At 36.9% G+C, this 19,465-nt stretch overlaps 1 protein-coding gene across 6 annotated transcripts in view; it reads right to left on the bottom strand.

Moving 5' to 3' along the window:
• Positions 1-19,465, bottom strand: part of LOC145673727 (serine/threonine-protein phosphatase 4 regulatory subunit 1-like) — a 608,213-nt gene continuing 588,748 nt past the window's right edge. For all 6 annotated transcript variants that reach the window (XM_081743442.1, XM_081743440.1, XM_081743443.1 and 3 more), the window contains 3 exons: positions 11,668-11,938; positions 8,429-8,565; positions 1-751 (listed from right to left, as the gene is read on the bottom strand). In XM_081743442.1, coding sequence (XP_081599568.1) covers positions 737-751; positions 8,429-8,565; positions 11,668-11,938 — 423 coding nt within the window. In that variant the 3' untranslated portion in view covers positions 1-736. The remainder of the gene's footprint in view (positions 752-8,428; positions 8,566-11,667; positions 11,939-19,465) is intronic.

The raw sequence follows: 19,465 nt of genomic DNA, 5'->3' as shown, positions 1-19,465 counted from the left end.
TAATTTCTGCATAATTTTTATTGTGAACTTTTGTGTACAGACAAAAATTCCTCTGTGAGCCCTCTTGCATGATATTTTCTCTCCTGTAAAAAGAATGGCTAAAAGGTACAGTTCATTTACTACTACTGAATGTACATTGACATATTTTGGAATGTCTTATCACTTTAAAAATGTATAATTAAATTTAATGGCACTTAAATAGAGCTGTAGCTGTAGATCAGATATTTTATTTCGTATGTACACAATTGATTTCTGGTCTCAAGGAACGAATTAAAAGTATCATTAGGCTTTCAAAATGAGTGGAATACGAAAAAAGAAATGCCCATAACAAAAACGCTAAATTTCAATAGATATGTGCTAATTACAAATATCACACACACACACACACACGCACGCACACAAGCACGCACAAATACATATATTCATGTTCTCTATGATCGTTAAATTTTATAAATGTAATAAAACCGTATATTTCATATATATCATAATTTGCGTCTGAAACAAAAATGACCAGAAGTTCAATATATTAATAACAACAACTGAAAACAACAACCGTACAGCAATTCGATTGAATTTTACACTTTAATTTATAAAACCACTTCAACAAATACTATGCATCAATGAAACGAGGAACGCATTAACTGTAATCCTGAGTACTGTGAGGTCTTCTTCCTGAAGTCTAGTAGCTATGCTACGTGATTTCTTTGTTTTTTCTCTTAAATACAAATCACTGGCATCACACAGGCGGTGCCTGAAAATGAAGAGAAACAATACAAACTCAGTATTTAGGTAATTTAACATTACACAGCATATTTCAAATTGGTTAAACACCTACATTTCAAAATAGGAAAATGGATTCTCCTTCCTTAATTTTCACTAGTTTCAGTTTCGAATATAAGCGGGCAACTACAATATCGTTAGAATTAACAATAAATCACTTTAGTTTATTAAATTATACATCAATAATAATAAGTCATGCCTATTCTGTATGATTGCGAAACATGGTCGCTTACTCTGAGGGAAGAACGTAGACGGAAACTATTTGGGAACAAGATCCTGAGACTAATATTCAGACCCAAGAGGAACGGGAATGGAGAATGGCGGAAACTTCATAACGAGGAACTACATAATTTATACCGTTTAGCAAACAATGTTAGGGTCATCAAATCTAGGTCAGGTCAGGTCATTTAGCCAGGATGGAAATAAAATCTAAGTGTTACGTCTCACGGATTATGCCGGCTAAGCTAAAGAGGACTGTGGTGATGAGAAATAAATGAAATGGTAGAATGAAGAAAGTGGAAGAACCGAGAAAAACCATGAACACGGTGTTTGAGTACCCAGGATGGAAGAAAATAGGAACACTTTCGAAGTTTTAACTGGAAATCCAATCGGAGAATGACCATTAAGAAGACATAGGCGCAGACGGAAGGACAATAGGATGGATCTCGCAAAAATAGGAATACAAAGTAGAAACTGGATCCTTTTGGCTAAGGATAGAAGTCGATGGAGAGCTTTTGTGAATGCGACATTGAACCTCCGGGTCCCATCGCTCACAGAGTGAGTTAGTTAATAATAGTTGTTCAGAAATCTTCAAGACGTAATTCATAGTTGTTCACGAACATGAAGCATAATCTTACTAGTATCTTAATTCTATACTGAGAAGATGAAATTTAGCATTATTGGATAATGTAGCATAGCTTGATATAGTTCAAACAATGTCATGTGCGCAAAACATTAAGTATTTTTAGATTATTAGAAATTAATTATGTTCGGTAACAGCACAATACAAAGTTACAGACAGTTTCAGTTTGTATTAGACAATCCATTTTGGCAATACCACTCTGCCAAAACGCAGGAAACTTCAGACGTTCCTCTGTCGGTTGCCTAACACTGCATCACAGAATGCTAGAACCTCACACCATCACTCACACGTTACAAGTAACAGTGACTCACGCCGTGAAGTGGGGTGGAAAAAAAAAAAAAAAAAGGTATGCGCAACCGATCTACCGAGATGTTGTGTTTCGTGGAAATCAATTATATCCACAAAAAGTCCCAGCAGAGATCTCGTCAGGTTTTAGGCCATGATGCGAATACTGTACATGATCTTCAGAGGTATATCGTCGAATCATAGTTCCTTAGATTGTGCTGTATACTGATGTAAGTTTTACATGTGATGTTTTTTAAATAGTAAAAACAGCCATGTATGACATTATGACAACAAACACGCCGTGTTCACGTTGCCTAAGGGAGGCTATCTGTTATTATTTGGGCTGGGATAACGTTCAACTATCATCTCGTATATCTTTATCTTTCACCAGCAAAAAGTTTAGTGTGTGAAACTCCAGGGTGCAGTGCTCAAAGAAGATTAACTAACTCGCTCTACGGCCTATGCAACCAGGAGATCCAATGCCGTATTCACAAAAGCTCTCCACTAATTTCCATCCTTCACCAACTGGATCCAGTTTCTACTTTGTATTCCTATTTGTGTGAGGTCACTCTTGTCTTCCCATCTGCGTCTAAGTCTTCCTAATCGTCGTTTTCCGATTGGATTTCCAGTTAAAACTTTGGAAGCGATTGGATTTCTATTCTGGCTACCTACATGACCTGCCCACCTAAGCCTCCTAAGTTTAATGACTAACAATGTTGGGTAAACCATATAAATTATGTAGTTTCTCGTTATGAAGTTTCGGCCATTCCCCATTCCCGTTCCTTTTGGGTCCGAATATTCGTCTCAGGATCTTATTCTCAAATACTTTCAGTCTGTGTTCTTCCCTCAGAGTAAGTGACCATATTTCGAAACCATATCAAACAACAGGCATGATTGTCGTTTTGTATATTTTAAGCTTCAAATTCCTCGACAGAATTCGCGACGACGAAACGTTTTGAACTGACAAGGGACATCACCCAATTGTCCGGCTCCGATTTCAATGAAATTTTTATTGCTCATAGAGGACATGTATTCCTTACTTGTGATGACAGAAATTTTTGCCATCGTGCATGTTTTCTATTTTTTAATAATTTTTAAAGGTTGTGATATGGTTAATAGAGATTACTGCAGAAGTCCCTTACTACCCTTTGTAAACGGAGTGTTAATGAAAGAACAACCATGCAGATACGTATAGGGCCTAGGGGGAAGTCGTATGGTACGTATGACCTTGACGGCAGCCATCTTGAAATCCGCCATTTTGAATTAAGGTCAAGTTCTTTAAATGGGAATAGGGTAATATGATACATAATTTCGGGCTATAATTTAATCAGAAAGACAATGGTGAAGTTAGTTTTAAGATGCGCTCATTTGGTGAAAAGTTACAGGCATATTAATTGTTTATACTTACTATGTGCGTAAGTCCCGTATCTCCGCTTCTAACCCGCGTATTAATGATAATAAGTGGATAAAGGTTTCGGTTATACATATTATGCCTAGAGAGAAGTGGTACGATAAGGGTATCATTGACGGCAGCCATCTTGAAATCCGCCATTTTGAATTAAAGTGAAGATTTGAAAACTGAAAACCATAGCATGTGGCACCAAATTTTAATAGTAAATTTTCCCCAAAAGCCAATGGTATGCTTATTTTTATTCTATAGTTAACAAATATGAATTTATGACTCTTCTAATGTACACGAAACGTCCATTATTCTATCTTTCAAATTGGCAATACTCCTAATTTTCACGCATGTTTTAAGATTCCAATTGGCATTTTGCAATTGTTTCCATGGCTCATGTTTTCTAAATTTATTACATTTTTTTAAAAGACTTTCGATTTGTCAATTCATGAATAGTGTTGGGATAAGCATCCAGCAATCTTTCTGAATTTTGAAGACTTGCCATGTAATTATTAATTTCCTAGGCGGTGTAATTATTTATTTTAACCCAGAGTACATGAAGAACCTATGGACCTATGTGATGTAAAGAAATACAAATGAAATTGTAAGAAATTGGTGTAACACGAACTCAAAATTATCATGAAATGTAGCCTACATGTTGCGCAAAGGACAAACATTATTATTATTATTATTATTATTAAATAAATACAACTTTAAAGGAACAGCAGCAATGATAGAAAATATCAAAGAGACATAATATGACTGTTCCCAACACACTGTTTGTACCGTGAACAAAATATGAAAACAGGTAACTTGTTTATAAAGAGGTGTAACTTAATTGAGTTCCCGATCAATACTGATTATAAATCTTACAAACATGAACCATCGACAACAATCGGTAGAAAACGATTGACTTTTTTGTCTGACGAGCTAAAATATTGCCATAGAAAATAAATAAATAAATAAATAAATATACAATAAACAAATAAATAAAACAAAACAAAAGACCATTGATTTACACAACAATTATATTTCGTTTCCTTTTTTGAAGTGAATTTTCAACTTATTTCTCGTCTCATCTACTACCCATTACAAACTACGTCTCCGGTATTACCTGAATGCAAAGTTGGAGTTCTTTCGTTCTGCGATGATTCATGTCAGTAAACGAGTTTTTGAAGGGCAGGTATAGGAAATAAATAATTACATTGCCTATTAAATTAATAATTACATGGCAAGTCTTCAAAATTCAGAAAGATTGGTGGATGCTTATCCCAAAACTATTCATGAACTGACAAATCGCAACTCTTAAAAAAATGTAATAAATTTAGAAAACATGAGCCATGGAAACAATTGCAAAGTGCCAGTTGGAATCTTAAAACATGCGGTGAAAATTAGGAGTGTTGCCAATTTGAAAGATCGAATAATGGACGTTTCGTGCACATTAGAAGAGTCATAAATTCATTCTGGTTAACTATAGAACAAAAATAAGCATACCATTGGCTTATGGGGAAAATTTACTATTAAAATTTGGTGCCACATGCTATGGTTTTAATTTTCAAAACTTCACTTTAATTCAAAATGGCGGATTTCAAGATGGCTGCCGTCAATGATACCCTTATCGTATCACTTCCCTCTAGACATAATATGTATTACCGAAACCTTTATCCACTTATTATCATTAATACACGGGTTAGAAGCGGAGATACGGGACTTACGCACATAGTAAGTATAAACAATTAATATGCCTGTAACTTTTCACCAAATGAGCGCATCTTAAAACTAACTTCACCATTGTCTTTCTGATTAAATTATAGCCCGAAATTATGTATCATATTACCCTATTCCCATTTAAAGAACTTGACCTTAATTCAAAATGGCGGATTTCAAGATGGCTACCGTCAAGGTCATACGTACCATACTACTTCCCCCTAGGCCCTATACGTATCTACATGGTTGTTCTTTCATTAACACTCCGTTTACAAAGGGTAGTAAGGGACTTCTGCAGTAATCTCTATTAACCACATCACAACCTTTAAAAATTATTAAAAAATAGAAAACATGCACGATGGCAAAAATTTCTGTCATCACAAGTAATGAATACATGTCCTCTATGAGCAATAAAAATTTCATTGAAATCGGAGCCGGACAATTGGGTGATGTCCCTTGTGAGTAATAACACGAATTCCCTGCTTTTAGTCGACACTTATTTTATTCGTGAATATGATTGTGGTCTGTAAATATCGATTCTAGATATTTGAAACTATCCACTTCATCGAAAGTATTATTTGATATTTTAACGCATCCATTATTTGCAGTATTACGTTCCGAATGAACTTCCATGTAATTTAGATTTCTCTGCATTTACCTCCAAGCGTTTAATAAGATCTCTGCATTTCTTTGTATTGTTCTTCTATCATCTGCTATTAAATTTACATCAGCATATGCCATAAGCCGGTGAATACCATTCAGCTCTAGGCCCTCGTTGTTATCTATTCGAAGACCGGGCACTTTTAAAGCGCGCTCTACTCAAATATGTGACAATACAATGCATCCAACGAGGCGCAGCTTTGAACACCACAGAAATTTAAACAGTGTACGCTGTACTTCACTGTTGCCAACAACATACTTATATTGTGCACACGAGTGGTATGTATTTATGCTCCGTGTACTTTGCTGATTTGATTTGATTTTCAATTTAGCGTCTCTTACAGCAGCAAAGCTATATGAGACGTGAACCTACAGCTTAAAGTGGGATCCGAACCACATGAGCTTTCGCCGGAAATCGAACCCAGGTCTCCCACGTCAACGGTGGGTATGCTATACGTGGTACGTTACCATATTTACTTCTGTTCTGCTAACATCAATAGAAGCGGCAAACTAATACAACAGCGAAATGCATCAATAAAAGTAAGTTGGTATAATCTACACATAAAACAAAGAAACCAGTAATTACATACTACAAGGAATCATATTGTTTATATGTATATAGGACGTTCATTAACAGAGCGATATTTTACAGGTCAAAATAAAGTGAAAATGATATTTAATGGAATACCCTCCAGGACCTACTTCAGCCGCTGTAGGGAATAAAAATTCTCTATGTGGCAACGTCGTAGATAAACTTGGAACCATCAAGCATTGTTCTACGAATCATCAAATAGTTACAACTGTTATGGTAGTGTCAACGTCTATCGACTTTAAGTGACACTTGGAAAGAATCGATGTAACTATTTTGTGGATTGATAGATATACTCTATGATTCTTGATTTGCGACACTGCCACAGAGTGTAACTCGCGTCTTCAGATGAGGACGGAAAGATATACAATTATATAAGCTTTTCGTTTTACTTTGACTTGTACAATAGGGATTTTCAGTCCGTGAGTGCTAATTTTAGAACACCGAATATATACTGAATGGACCATTTATCTTGATACGTCCTTCCAATTTTTTAAATTAATGGACAAAAAGGCTAAAATTTTGTACTATGCAAACATTTGCAGGGGGACGATGCCTGACATGTTCTTTGATATCACAGTTATCAGTGTTTACCAACTCAACAAAGTTTTATTTTTTCAAATAGAATATTACATATCAGAATATTACATATTTCAAATCTATACATAAAACTAAAGCATACAATATGAGGAGCAGCAGTGAAAAGTTCACGGGATGTTTTTAGTTTTGGCATTTGTGATGCAATCTCAATGAATCGTGTAGAGTAGAGTCTTTAGGTTGCCTAATTATGAAATTGACAGGTGTTAACAGGTTCATAACAGGCAGTGAACGAGTAGCTCATCGGAGGAATGTGTAGTGGTGCACTTGCATTGATCGAGCAATGCACAAATATCAAGTCCATGTGCGAATTGGGAAAAATCTGCTTCAGAGACTTTGATAGCCTTAAAAACAGTTTAGCACCATCGGATGTTTCGATCTTCCCAATTTTTCCGTTTCAGCAAACCAGAAATCAAAGCCAACGCCGCGGCTGAATTTCTGAAGATACCAAAATCCATCAATCGCAAGAGCGATGGAACAAGTGTGTTCTGTGGGTGCCAATTTTGAAGGCGATTAAGTAAATATGTACTTATATAGTGGTAATAAAGAGCTACAACAGAATTCCGGGAAGTTTTTGACTGCCCCTCGTATTACACTTGTTATGCAGTATTGTAAACTAAGGACGCTAAACTATCACAAACATCGAAAAACAAATTTTGGTGGGTTCCACAATAGGGCGGGTGTACCACATTCGAATTAGTAAGAATCAGCTATCACCATCCAGTCAGCAAAATGGACATAGATCAGTGTTATTATTGTATATCTTAGTGACTATATTATTGTTTAATTTACATTTTTTTTAAAGACAGTTACTTTTGCTGATTAACAGCAACAGTGTAGAAAATACGAAAGTGGTTTTATAGTAATCTAGTTTCTCTAACAATATTAATATATAGTTACTGACGGAATGGTGGCCAAACGTTAATATTTTATTTTAATAGCATAAAAATATAAACGGTGAAAATTATTATTGTGTCGCGCACATTCTCCTGTTTACTACTGTAAGAAAATGCCAACTGAAGTGCGCTATTTTTTCTGCTATCTCATTTGAAAATTACAATGTGGCAACTGCACTACTTTACATTCGTATGTGGCAACGTTGTGGCGAACACCAATCCATTTATTATTGAAGAAGGATCTTTCCAGTCCCCAAAAGAGTGCATACACTGTAACGTTATTTAGAGAGCCTCGTTGTAGATATTATTTGAACGTGACTGCATAGTATATCCATGCAGTATCTCCCCAGTTCCACTAACCTCATGCCATCTGAAGGAAATGTTATAACAATAGGCGAAGACGGGAATTACACTTCATTAAATAAGACACTCATTTTCACATGACACTTTATATCACATCATCTGTCACATGTCAAGAAAAAACATTAATTAATAATTTTGACTTAAAGAATGAGCTTACAAAGTAGTTGGTGATCTGTCCATAATTGTCGTAGAATGAAATGCATCATTTTTTAAATAGTTGTTTATAATGATGAAAGACCTGAAAAGTAGTTTTAATTTTTACTTTCCAAAATTTGATCTTATACACTTACCATTTCTGCTGCGATTGCAGTATATTCGTCTTTTGGCAAGGCAAAAAACCGGACGTCCCTGTCACGATCGTTGCGCAGTCTATTTAAGGTTTCCATCAAAACTTCGTAGTGAGGACTTTGTTCTCTTGAATAAAATTCTAAAAATAAATAAATAAATTAATTATAATACGCTATAATACTGAAATATGTGGCTAATAGAAAGGACAGTCATTGCACAAATAAATAAATATATATACACATTTTTTTTTTTTTTTTTTTTTACCCTAATAGTGCTTTATACGCACATCACTATTATTCAAAAGTCATTCGGTTAGTCAGCTGAAGAGTATTTAATTCTTTTTTGCTAAAACAGTGCTAGGTAAGAAAATAAAAGAATAAATAAATTACGCTCAAAACTTTAAGAGCCTGACTTTTCCATAATTGGAAGGAGATAATGAAATGCATCTTGCCACAACCATAGATAATGTTTATTCTAAAACAGACAATATGAACCTGAAGAATTTTCAGTGTTGCCAGAATATATTTCCCAAAATCTAAATTAAGGCAGCGACTAGAGGAACGAGCTCATTAGGGGCACAAGTTTTTCGCACTAAGAATCAGAAAATTTCGCGTTTCGTTTTTCATATTTTAGCGCATTGTCGCAATTTCCAAAAAAAGTTTCGCATTTTGTAGCTCTCGTGTAAAAGATATTCGCTGACATTTTAAAAATTGTTCCTTTTATTCATAGGTTACTACAGCAATAGACCATTGATTACCTAAAAACAAAATACGCCCTCCGACTCACCTAAAATGCACCGTTCATGCCACGTTCTACCGTTCCGTTAGCGGAAAACTGGCATTTTTAAATTAATGAAAACGTATTTTTAAAATTTCGCATATTGTAAGAAATTTTGCGCAAAACTGCCAATTTCGCGTTTTATCGCGCAACAGAAACCAATGAAAATATACATAGAATATCATAAAACATTAAGAAACGGAAAATTACTTAATTTTGACGCATTTCGTTTTATCAAACATTGCAAAAAACTCTTGTTTCTGCTGATTATGTATCTTGTAGTCTTGGTATCCCGTAACTACTTTTTAAATAATAGTTGTATTTATTTTGTAATAAACAAAATAGTTTTAACATACAGTTATTAGAATTAAGTAACAATGCCCATTGTTTGACCAGAAGTGTATCGGAATAGGAGAGTTAGCATTAGCACCAAGCAGGGATGTGAATACCATACTGGCTAGAGGTGCCCTGATAATAGGGAGGCATAATATTTTAGAACATTCCAAATTTTCTACAGTTATTCCCAGCTCCAATAAACTATTCCAGCCTGAAATTAATGAGTTTTTAAGCCACGATCACGTCTTTGGTGTAACCGATCCCGATTTCGATTTCCGGTGGGGACACCCTGTATAACTTCCATCACTTCTCGATACTTGCAGCTGGACGGTATCCCCTTTTTATCCAGTTGAAGGAGTTTGAATACACCTATGGGTAACTTTACCTGTCTTTCAATAAATTATTGAGAAATGTTAAAACAAAAAACAAAAACCGAAGTCAAAATTTGGAACTCTGATCGAGTTAGTTTGGGAGGGAGTGGGGTATATTATTTTTCAATTTCTGTACTTGATTTCATCCTATCAGAAAATTAAGAAATTTTGAAGTAATTGTAAAATCCAGAAGTGAGAGGTTTTTTTTTCGGCCCTGAATTTAGAAAATTTCAATTTAGCAAATTTTTTTCTTATGTATTTCGGTACCTAAGAGATTTAGAATAACCTTACAACACACAAATTTTTGCAGCAAATTTAAATCTCTACAGAGAAGGTAACCATGAGTTTTCTAGCAAAATTCGATTAAGCGCAAAAACTAACTTATGTCAGAAAATGTATAGTTTTCCAAACCTCCCGGAGTTAGTACAGCGTCTGAGAGACTGAAAACTTACGTTTTTAACTAATGCCTAGGTATATACAACATACCCAAAAAGCAAGTTTTTATGACCTTTTTCAAGGTAAAATGTACAGCTATCGACTAGACTATTTCATGTGTCATACGTTTCATAGTACTTCATCGTTGATTTCGTGGTATGGCTGGACCCACTATTCTGGTGAACCACAACGCGATATGCGTTGCTGCCATACAGGCATGGAATATCACAGAGGTACAGTGATTACAAAATGTTTGTTTGTTGATAAGCTGTATTGATTTTAGCCTTTTTGTCCACTCTGCGTAGCGTAAGCCTGGCATTATAGCAGTAACCACCAACAATGGTAAGCAATATGAAAACCTTTTCCTACGTTCACGTACTCACTCAAAACGACCTCGGGAGTCGCAGGGACGACAGAAGATGGCTCTCTTTCTATCATATTCTCACAAATACTCACAAACATCGACCAGACTTACTACAAATTTCCACTTGGCCTGTGTAACATGCGTTCGTAAAGCTTTCGACTGTTCGTTTTCTCCTTCAGGATATATGAGGGACGAAGCATATGAACTCCAGTCTTAACCTTCTTTACCAGGTGCAGATTTTGTGCAATTACCAGCTATTTTCGTTATTTAAAACCATGTATTTTCACGTTATACTAGAAAAGCAATTTCTGCACCACAATGTGGATACCTGGGTCACGAATATCTACTATGCTCAATATTGGAGGGCTTAGCAACAGCAGAGAACCAAGTTCGTTGCAATTCAACACAGTGTTGGCTTCTTTCTTTGACGCATGGAACTCTTTTTTCATATACTATTTACTTTCTTCGCTATAACCACAATCAATGTTCGAAAAGGTACAAATGAACAGCCCTCCCAAAAGACCATAATTTTTGGAGCCATATGATCACACATCACAGTAATCGTCCCTGCTATCAATAGACAGCACTTTCAAACAATCTGCAATAAGTTGTCGGGCGTGTTCGTGTCCTTTTAACTACCGATCGAATTAGTTACCATAAACCTCAAAAGGTCATGCATTTTTTCGAATTAGACGATATACACAAATCTACGTTCCCTTTTAAAAGTGTTGGAAGTACTAATATAGCAGATAGGTTCTACAGTAGCAGTTCATATGACGATCATTTTTCTTTACAGATTTTGTAAATTTTAGTGAAGTTAACTAAGACCAATTCAGAGTGGTAAACTTCCGAGATTTTAAAAAGCTGTGCAACATTTGCACTAAGTTGTGCAACACTGTGAAAGTTATGCAAAAAAAATGCTGTGAAACATTTCTAGAAAATTCATTCTTGTACTTACCTTGTGGTATTATTTTGTGAGAAAGCACCCTAGCAACTACAAGACGCACATTAGCAACTCGATCCCAGCTAAGATCTAACAAATGTGGAAGTACATCCCTTGCAAAATGAGCCTCGGGTAATGCTTGCTCTGAAATTATTTCTGAACATAAGGACGCAAACGTCTGCCTCTGATTCCATTTTGGACTATGAGCAAATTGTTCTGCTAGCTCCGCAAGAAGTCCACGGACCAAATTAGAATCACCAGATAGATGTTTTATCAACTGCGTTACCTGTGGAAATCAGATAAATACCTCTCACACATTTATCACTGAAAGGAATTTTTAACATAATTAGTAATCCCTACATTACTACTGTTGTATCCTATAAGAAAAAAAAAGTACATCCGTGCGCAAAATAAATTGCGCATATACTGTAGTTTATGATCTTAAGCATATATTATATTTTTTTCCGTGTTTGGCTACAGTTGAGTAATTAGTAAGTAGAGATGATAGAAAATATTCCCTGTATGAAAATGTTTTCAAGTATTACAAATAATAAAATTATAAGCAGAAAACAAAATGAAGCTCAATTCAATCTATCATCGCAACTTCGTACAAAACTCACGTTCAACACTCACAATAGACCAACTAACGTGAAATTGTAGCGCGAGAAATGCTTTATCTGCAACACAGGCAGCCATCTTCAACTTGTCATTCTGCCACCTAAAGACTGACTTTGCATCCTCATTTCGGAATATCACGCTACATACACAGACGTGTGCAAATTATTAGACTAAATGTCGATTTCTTTCAAATAGGATTTTCGATTAATTTTTCATTCCTCCCCATTTGTATTGTGGACAGTTGATACTTTTTAAAGCTAAATTATGTTCTAGACTTCATGTGTACCTTGACAATAGAAAGTAATGATTCTTTTTATTCCTTACTGATAACAGTGGTACGAAACTGGTAATAATGGTAAACAACTGCATCATTGTACACTTATATTTGCACATGAACTGGAGTTGGTCCTTTCTACTATATACGTCGTACTAAATTTGTTTTGTATGTTATTATGTTTTCAATATCCCAAATAATATTTTAATGTGCATTAGGTGCAAAACACATGAGACTTTGCTTTCTTAAGTGTTATTTTTAGCTGAAGCTCTGTGCAGAAAGTATTAACATGTCTTTTGTTCTGTATTCGGAGGTTTAGTGAAAGTGACAATTATGGGCAAGACCAAAGACTTATCGCCACGTAAAATTACATTAACTGAGTGTCTTGTGATATATATGGAAACTGAATATTTTTCAAGAAACACGTCAGTCGAATAAGTCAGGCCTTGAAGCTCGCTGAGTCATACATGCAAAACCGCTCAGGTAAATGTGGGTAAAATCAGCCCTCGTGTTTAAAGGAAACTACTACAGATGACTTAATCCTATAGAAGAGCTACTAGCAAGGATTTGTCAAATCAGTTAAAGGCGTACGGAAGTGACATATCTCCGTCTACAGTGAGAAGACAATTATGTGCAGCGGGCTTACCAGCACGAAGGCCCCACAAAAAGGCAAAGTTAACCCCATCAATGGCACAGAAGAGGTTGGAATGGGCAAAAGAAATAAAAAATGGATTCAAGGATGACTGGAGCAAGGTTTATCATGTATATTTTGTCAATTTGGGCATCTTTGGGGTTTTGTGTTACACTTGAATAATTTTTGAACTTCCTTCTACAAAGGTTTACGCGAGCAATTACTCCTCTCAATATAATGACAGCCATCACAAGTACCAACCAGAACATCAGTCTTTAATAAGTGATTAATACCCACCTTTCCTCGTAAGTTTAACGTGACTCAGGGTGTGAAAAAACACATGATTATTTTTATTCTTTAATTACGCCGTTCCCGTTATATGCCCTTTCAAATAATAGCAAGAGCGTTTGCAAATGTGTTTGCAGCTCAGTACGCACGGAGTGCTCGAGTGTGCAACAGCTCATTGCTGCAGTTGAGGCTTTATTAAGACGCAATCTGTCAGTTACCTAACGTGTGTTTTGACGCCAGTTCGGTCGACTGTCTCGAGTCGCAGGACTGTGATACTGTATGTTAAAGTAGCGTGCCGAAGCAAGTTTATGAAGCAGCAAGTCACCAGGACGTAACAGTTCCGTAAGTACGCCATTTTGTGGAATTCACAAACATCAGCACGGCAGCAAGCCATCGTACATCATCTATCGGTCAGTAGTGTTCGAGAATGTTACATTTAGATCCTTGTTACCAGCTACAAATTTCCAAATCGTCCAGCAAATTAGTGCAGAGGACATGATAAAAACGCAGCATTTTTGTAACGAGTTCCTGGAATTACTTAAGACATCCTGGACAACTTGTTCATTTATGTTACAAAACAGAACTTTCGAGTGAAAGCAGGGGACAACCCGCAAGAAATGAAACAACGACTTATGCATAGCACAAAAGTGACAGTATTTTCTGCAAAATCAACAACGTACTTATAACGATTAATTCTGTCCGGTACCCAACTATGTTACGAACATTTCTGCAATCAGAGAGGTCGCTATCACCATACAGCACAAAAGTCAATGAATATTATTGGAGAAATGTTTCCGAGCAGGCTAATTTTGCGATTTGGGAATGTCAACTGGCCTGCCAGTTTGTCTGATTTATTAGAACCGGGTTATTTTACGTGAGGTTTTGTGCAAAACAAAATGCATAAGAGGTAACGATAATAACATTAATAATTAAAACCTGAATAAATTTCGAAGTAAAGCATACTGGTAACAAATAAGAAGTCAATGAAGAAAAAGTACTTAACTGCGGATAATAGTCACTACCTTACTATCTTATATAAAACACTTTATCGTTGGGACTTTTTTAACAGAAGTTGTATTACTTAGGAATAGGGATGGCCGGAACCGGCTTTTGACTGAACGGATCCGGTTCCGGAATAGACTCTTCGCATTCAAGTCTGAAACCGGTTCTCCAAGAACCAGTTCCGCCGGAACCGGAACATTGTGGCCATCCCTACGCTAAACCCGAGCTGCTGACAGGCTGTGAACAGTGTGCTAGATGAAATGGTGAAACCGACAGGCAGGCTCCCAGGCGGCGGCCGCTTGTCTCATTTGCCTAACACTCACTGGTGGACCAAAAATTTTTTCTGGAGGGGGGAAGCGGGTCTGAGCAGGTAGGGCACAAGCGCGTGATCCTCTCTGGAGTGTTTTGAAGGCGAACTTTGTGCATCCTTTACGGGTTTTTCGGGGGCTTTTGGATCCAGGTTTGAACCGGTTCCTAAGATCCGGTTCTGGAACCGGGTTTTTCGGATCCAGGTCTGGTACCGGTTCCGCCAGAACCGGAACTTTGTGGCCATCCCTACTTAGGAAACCCTTCCTCATACCCTAATTACTTAGATCACCCGTCTTTAGAAGGAATGAGGCTTTCGAATAACAAATTTTGAAATCTTCGTGACAGACATGCAAACTCCTTTAAATCTGAAAATACTGACCAAACATTGAAAAAAATAACTATACATATATTAATAAATATAGAGGGTGACTGGTAATTCGATGCATTCCTTGCAAGGGGATATTCTACAAGTACTTTGGAACATTTTCATGTATATGAACCGGGGGACGCATATCAATAGTTTCTGAGTTATTTGCACATTTGTGTTTTCTTTGAAATTTGCCGGCTAGCGAGGGATGCGCGAAAAAGTTTTACCCTGACCCACTTCCACATATCGTAGAGCAATGAAATGTTACATGTGTAATCCTGCATACCTCTGTAGGTCATGTGGTAATATACAGCTCGTAACTCTGCACCGTATGCGGTGTTGTAGGTCCGAAAGTGAAATAAGGTGTACTGGTCCAAAATCCATTACTGCACCTCAGAAAGCAGCGTGACAACATCGCAGAAGTACTTGTACCAAGGAAATGACTGCATGATTGGGAAGAGGTAAAATGAGGATTATGTGCGGCCAAGAGAAAACGCGTGCTATGACGGATTTCATTTCCCGTGTCGTGCATCTGTCCGGCCAAGATTCGAGCAGTGCATCTTTTATAGGACACCTTTTATCAGCATGCCATGCTCTGGGATTTCACAGAATCACGCAACACACGCAGCAGCGAGGCATATTATATTCTCTTAATTGTGGTACTCTTTGCCTGGAAAGCAAGTAGTAATACCCCATTCTGACCCCAAGAAAAAACGTGATAATGACTTTGGTCGCTCAGAGTTGAACAGGACTTCCTTTGGTGGTGGTACGCCGGCACGCTATCATTGGTTTGACTACGATTTCCCTGGTTTTCTTCGCTCCCACCAGGCGAAAGCCGGGATGGTACCTTCTAGGAGGCCAGGGCCACTTCCTTCCCTAATCCTAGACTCACCTAAAAGACCGATGTGACCCCGGAGTTCAAGGTCCGAACCCTTTCCTGAGTCATTCACTTGCATAATACATGCATAAAAATCTAGTAAAACCAATGACACCTTGCCGGCGTACCACCACCAAAGAAAGTCTGTGTTTAATTCTGAGCGACCAAAGTGATGATCATGTTTTTTCTTAGGATCATATGAGGTATTACTACTAGCTTTCCAGGCTAAGGGTACCAGAATTACCAGGATATAATATGCCTCACTACTGCGTGCGTTGCGAGATTCTGTGAAATTCCAGAGCGTTGCAGACTGAAAAAAGGTGTCCGCCTCCTGGAAAACAAGGTACTCGTTCACTGCTCGAATGTTGGCCAGACTGATGCACGACCCTGGATATGAAATCTGTCATAGTTCGCATTTCCTCTTGACCGCACACCACCTTCATACCACCTCTTCCTAACCATGCAGTCATTTCCTAGGGGCAGGATTTTCTGCGATGTTGCCATGCTGCTTTCTAAGGTGCAGTAATAGATTTTTGACCAATACACCTTACTTCACATTCGGACCTATAACACAGCAACGGTGCAGAGTTACGAGCTGTACATTACCACATGACCTACAGAGGTATGCAGGATTACACCCGGCAAATTTCGAAGAAAGAAACACATGTGAAAATTACTCAGAAACTATTGATTTGCGACCCCCGGTTCATTTAGGTGAAAATGTTCCAAAGTACTTGTAGATTATCCCCTTGCAAGAAATGCATCGAATTACCAGTCACCCTGTATATATTAATATATTAAATTGGTCATCCTACTCCCCACTGAACAGCTGTAAGCATATGTTAACTCAGTTATTAACAAAAACTGCAATATAATAAGTATATTAAATTCAAGAAAAAAAATTGTCTTTGTAAAACTGTCTAAGCAATACCAAGTAAATAGGAAACTGAATTGTAATAAACTTATCTTCACAAGTTGAAAAAATAATTACAGCTGTTCAGGCCAATTTCCCTTGCTTCCTTTTACTCATACAAAACTTAACAACCTTATGATGTTCCCTCCTTTTTTGGTTCTTTCTTGAAAATGTAGTAATTAATGAACATTTTCGTGCTTCCACACTTTTCTGAATTTTAACAGCCTTTTGTTTCCTTTCATCAACTTCTTTCTTCATCTTTGTGGCACTGTCAAGCATTACTTGTGCTACATCGGCTCCAACAAAATCCTTGTTCTTAATGGTCTCTCTCAACCGTACATTTGCTTGCTTCAGTAACCTATCAGATGTTGGTCTCTTCATTCTTCTTCATCCTTTATACGTTTTACAGTACATTTTTTCTCTTCAATTGTTCCTCTCTCAAGCAAAAGATTTTTCCAATTCTTCTTCAGCTGCTGCTGTTTTTATTTTGCTTCTCTCCTGCTCACAGAACTCTCTGTAACTTTTGGGAGCAGTATTTGCCAGATCTAAAAGCTTTATGTATATTAGTATAAAGTGAGAAGGCTGCTTTCACAATTTTTAATTCCGTTGGAAATTTATGCCCTTCTAAAATGTCAGTCTTTTGGAAAAATTTGTTCCAATATACATCTATTCTTTTTCACTTGTGGTCTCATCGTCTTCCAACCTTAATAGTCTCCACTCATCCACAAGTGTGTCTTCTTCGTAAGGAATAGGCAAAGCTTGTTATTTTGACAATTTTCTTTCAGCTGTACTCTTTCAATTGGAGCACAGCATAATTTATCACCTTTTACAAATTTCTAAACTGCAGCACTTCCATCAATTATTAAGCCCTCTCAGCTGTGCTTCATTAATCATTTGAGGCATACACAAATCATTAACTAACTAACTCTATGGCCTATGGAACCCGGAGGTTCAGTGCCGCGTTCACAAAAGCTCTCCACCGACTTCTATCCTTAGCTAATTGGATCCAGTTTCTACTTTGTATTCCTATCTCTGCGAGATCCATCTTAATATTATCCTCCCATCTGCGCCTAGGTCTTCCTAATGGTCGTTTTCCTATGGGTCTACCAGTCAAAACTTTGAAAGCGTTTCTACTTTCTTCCATTCTAGCTACATGACCTGCCCACCTAAGCCTCCTAGACTTGACGACCCTAACAATGTTGGGTAAACCGTATAAACTATGTAGTTCCTCGTTATGAAGCTTTCACCATTCCCCATTCTCGTTCCTCTTGGGTCCGAATTCAGAAACATTCACATACACAAATCATTGCTTTTAAAATTTGAAAATATTTGTTTAACCAACCAAAGAGCCTAAAATACTGACTTTACTGACCAGTTTGCATCCCTGTGAAGATTTTTTTAAGGTAGGTGTGTGTGTGTGTGGGGGGGGGGGTCTTCCTAGCGGAGCCCAGGGTAAGTTGCCCAAACAAAAGGTACATACCCTTGCGTCGAGATAGAACAGTTGATTCAAATTATAAAAGTCGTGCAAAATTAGCAAAAATAGTTTGTACATCATTGTATTCAGCATGTGTCGGATTTCCAAATGGTATCACACATACCTCACGGATAAAAATTCGAAAAAAAGATTATCTTTCGGCGTCCTTAGTGGGACTCCAGATGTTCGTACCTGCCAGGGTTGGCAAAAACCATGGTTTTTATTGAAAAAACCAAAAAACCACGCTTTTTTTGGTTTAAACCCTTTTTTTTTTTTTTTTTTGGTTTAAATAATTTGGTCTATCTATTTATATCACGTATGGACACAAATAAGCTTGTTTCGCCTTGGTGTTAGTATGCAACAACCGGGTTATGCTGGAAGAGGTCACATAAGCTTAAAGCGGAATCCAAACCGCTTCTCGGCTTACATCCAAGAGAAATTGTTCTCCATTTGAACTAGAAACCGGGACTAATTGGCCACAAATGCGATACGTCTGCCGACTCACTCACGAAGGACTCCTGATAAAAATACGTTGACTGATCTTTACATATTTGTTAATATAATCGTCAAGAGTCATTAGGACAGGACAAAAAGATAAACAATTGCACAAGTGGAATCATTATACAGAATTACATATGGACTATTTCAAAGTACTACAGAGTACAGAAGAACTAATTTAGTCCAAGTCAGTTCACTACGACTTTTATTAGTCCAAGTTAAAGAAATATAACGACTTACTTTGCATATTAGTAAGAAAAGTGAATAAAGATACGAATTATTTGAGTCCACTTTGGCTCTAACCCATTTATACATACATACAAAGATTCCTGTTATTTCAATAATTACCTCTCGTGGGGCTTATATGACCCCCCTCCCCAAAAAAGTACGGCATTTCGATGTATTTTATCCATAGTAAACATTATTAAAACGAAACAATGTTTAGAATTTTCATTTGGTTGCATAAAAATAACAAACTATAAAAAAATCACAAAAGAAACATCCATAAAGTTACATAAAAAAAAAGTTGTTTTTGTACTATAATTTCTGAGTAAAGAATAGG

Source organism: Thermobia domestica, chromosome 17 (assembly GCF_964235325.1).
Source record: "Thermobia domestica chromosome 17, izTheDome1.hap1.1, whole genome shotgun sequence".
In the NCBI taxonomy this organism is placed as follows: domain Eukaryota; kingdom Metazoa; phylum Arthropoda; class Insecta; order Zygentoma; family Lepismatidae; genus Thermobia; species Thermobia domestica.
The sequence above is the reverse complement of the archived record's forward strand: the minus strand, read 5'-3'. Positions and strand labels throughout refer to the sequence as shown.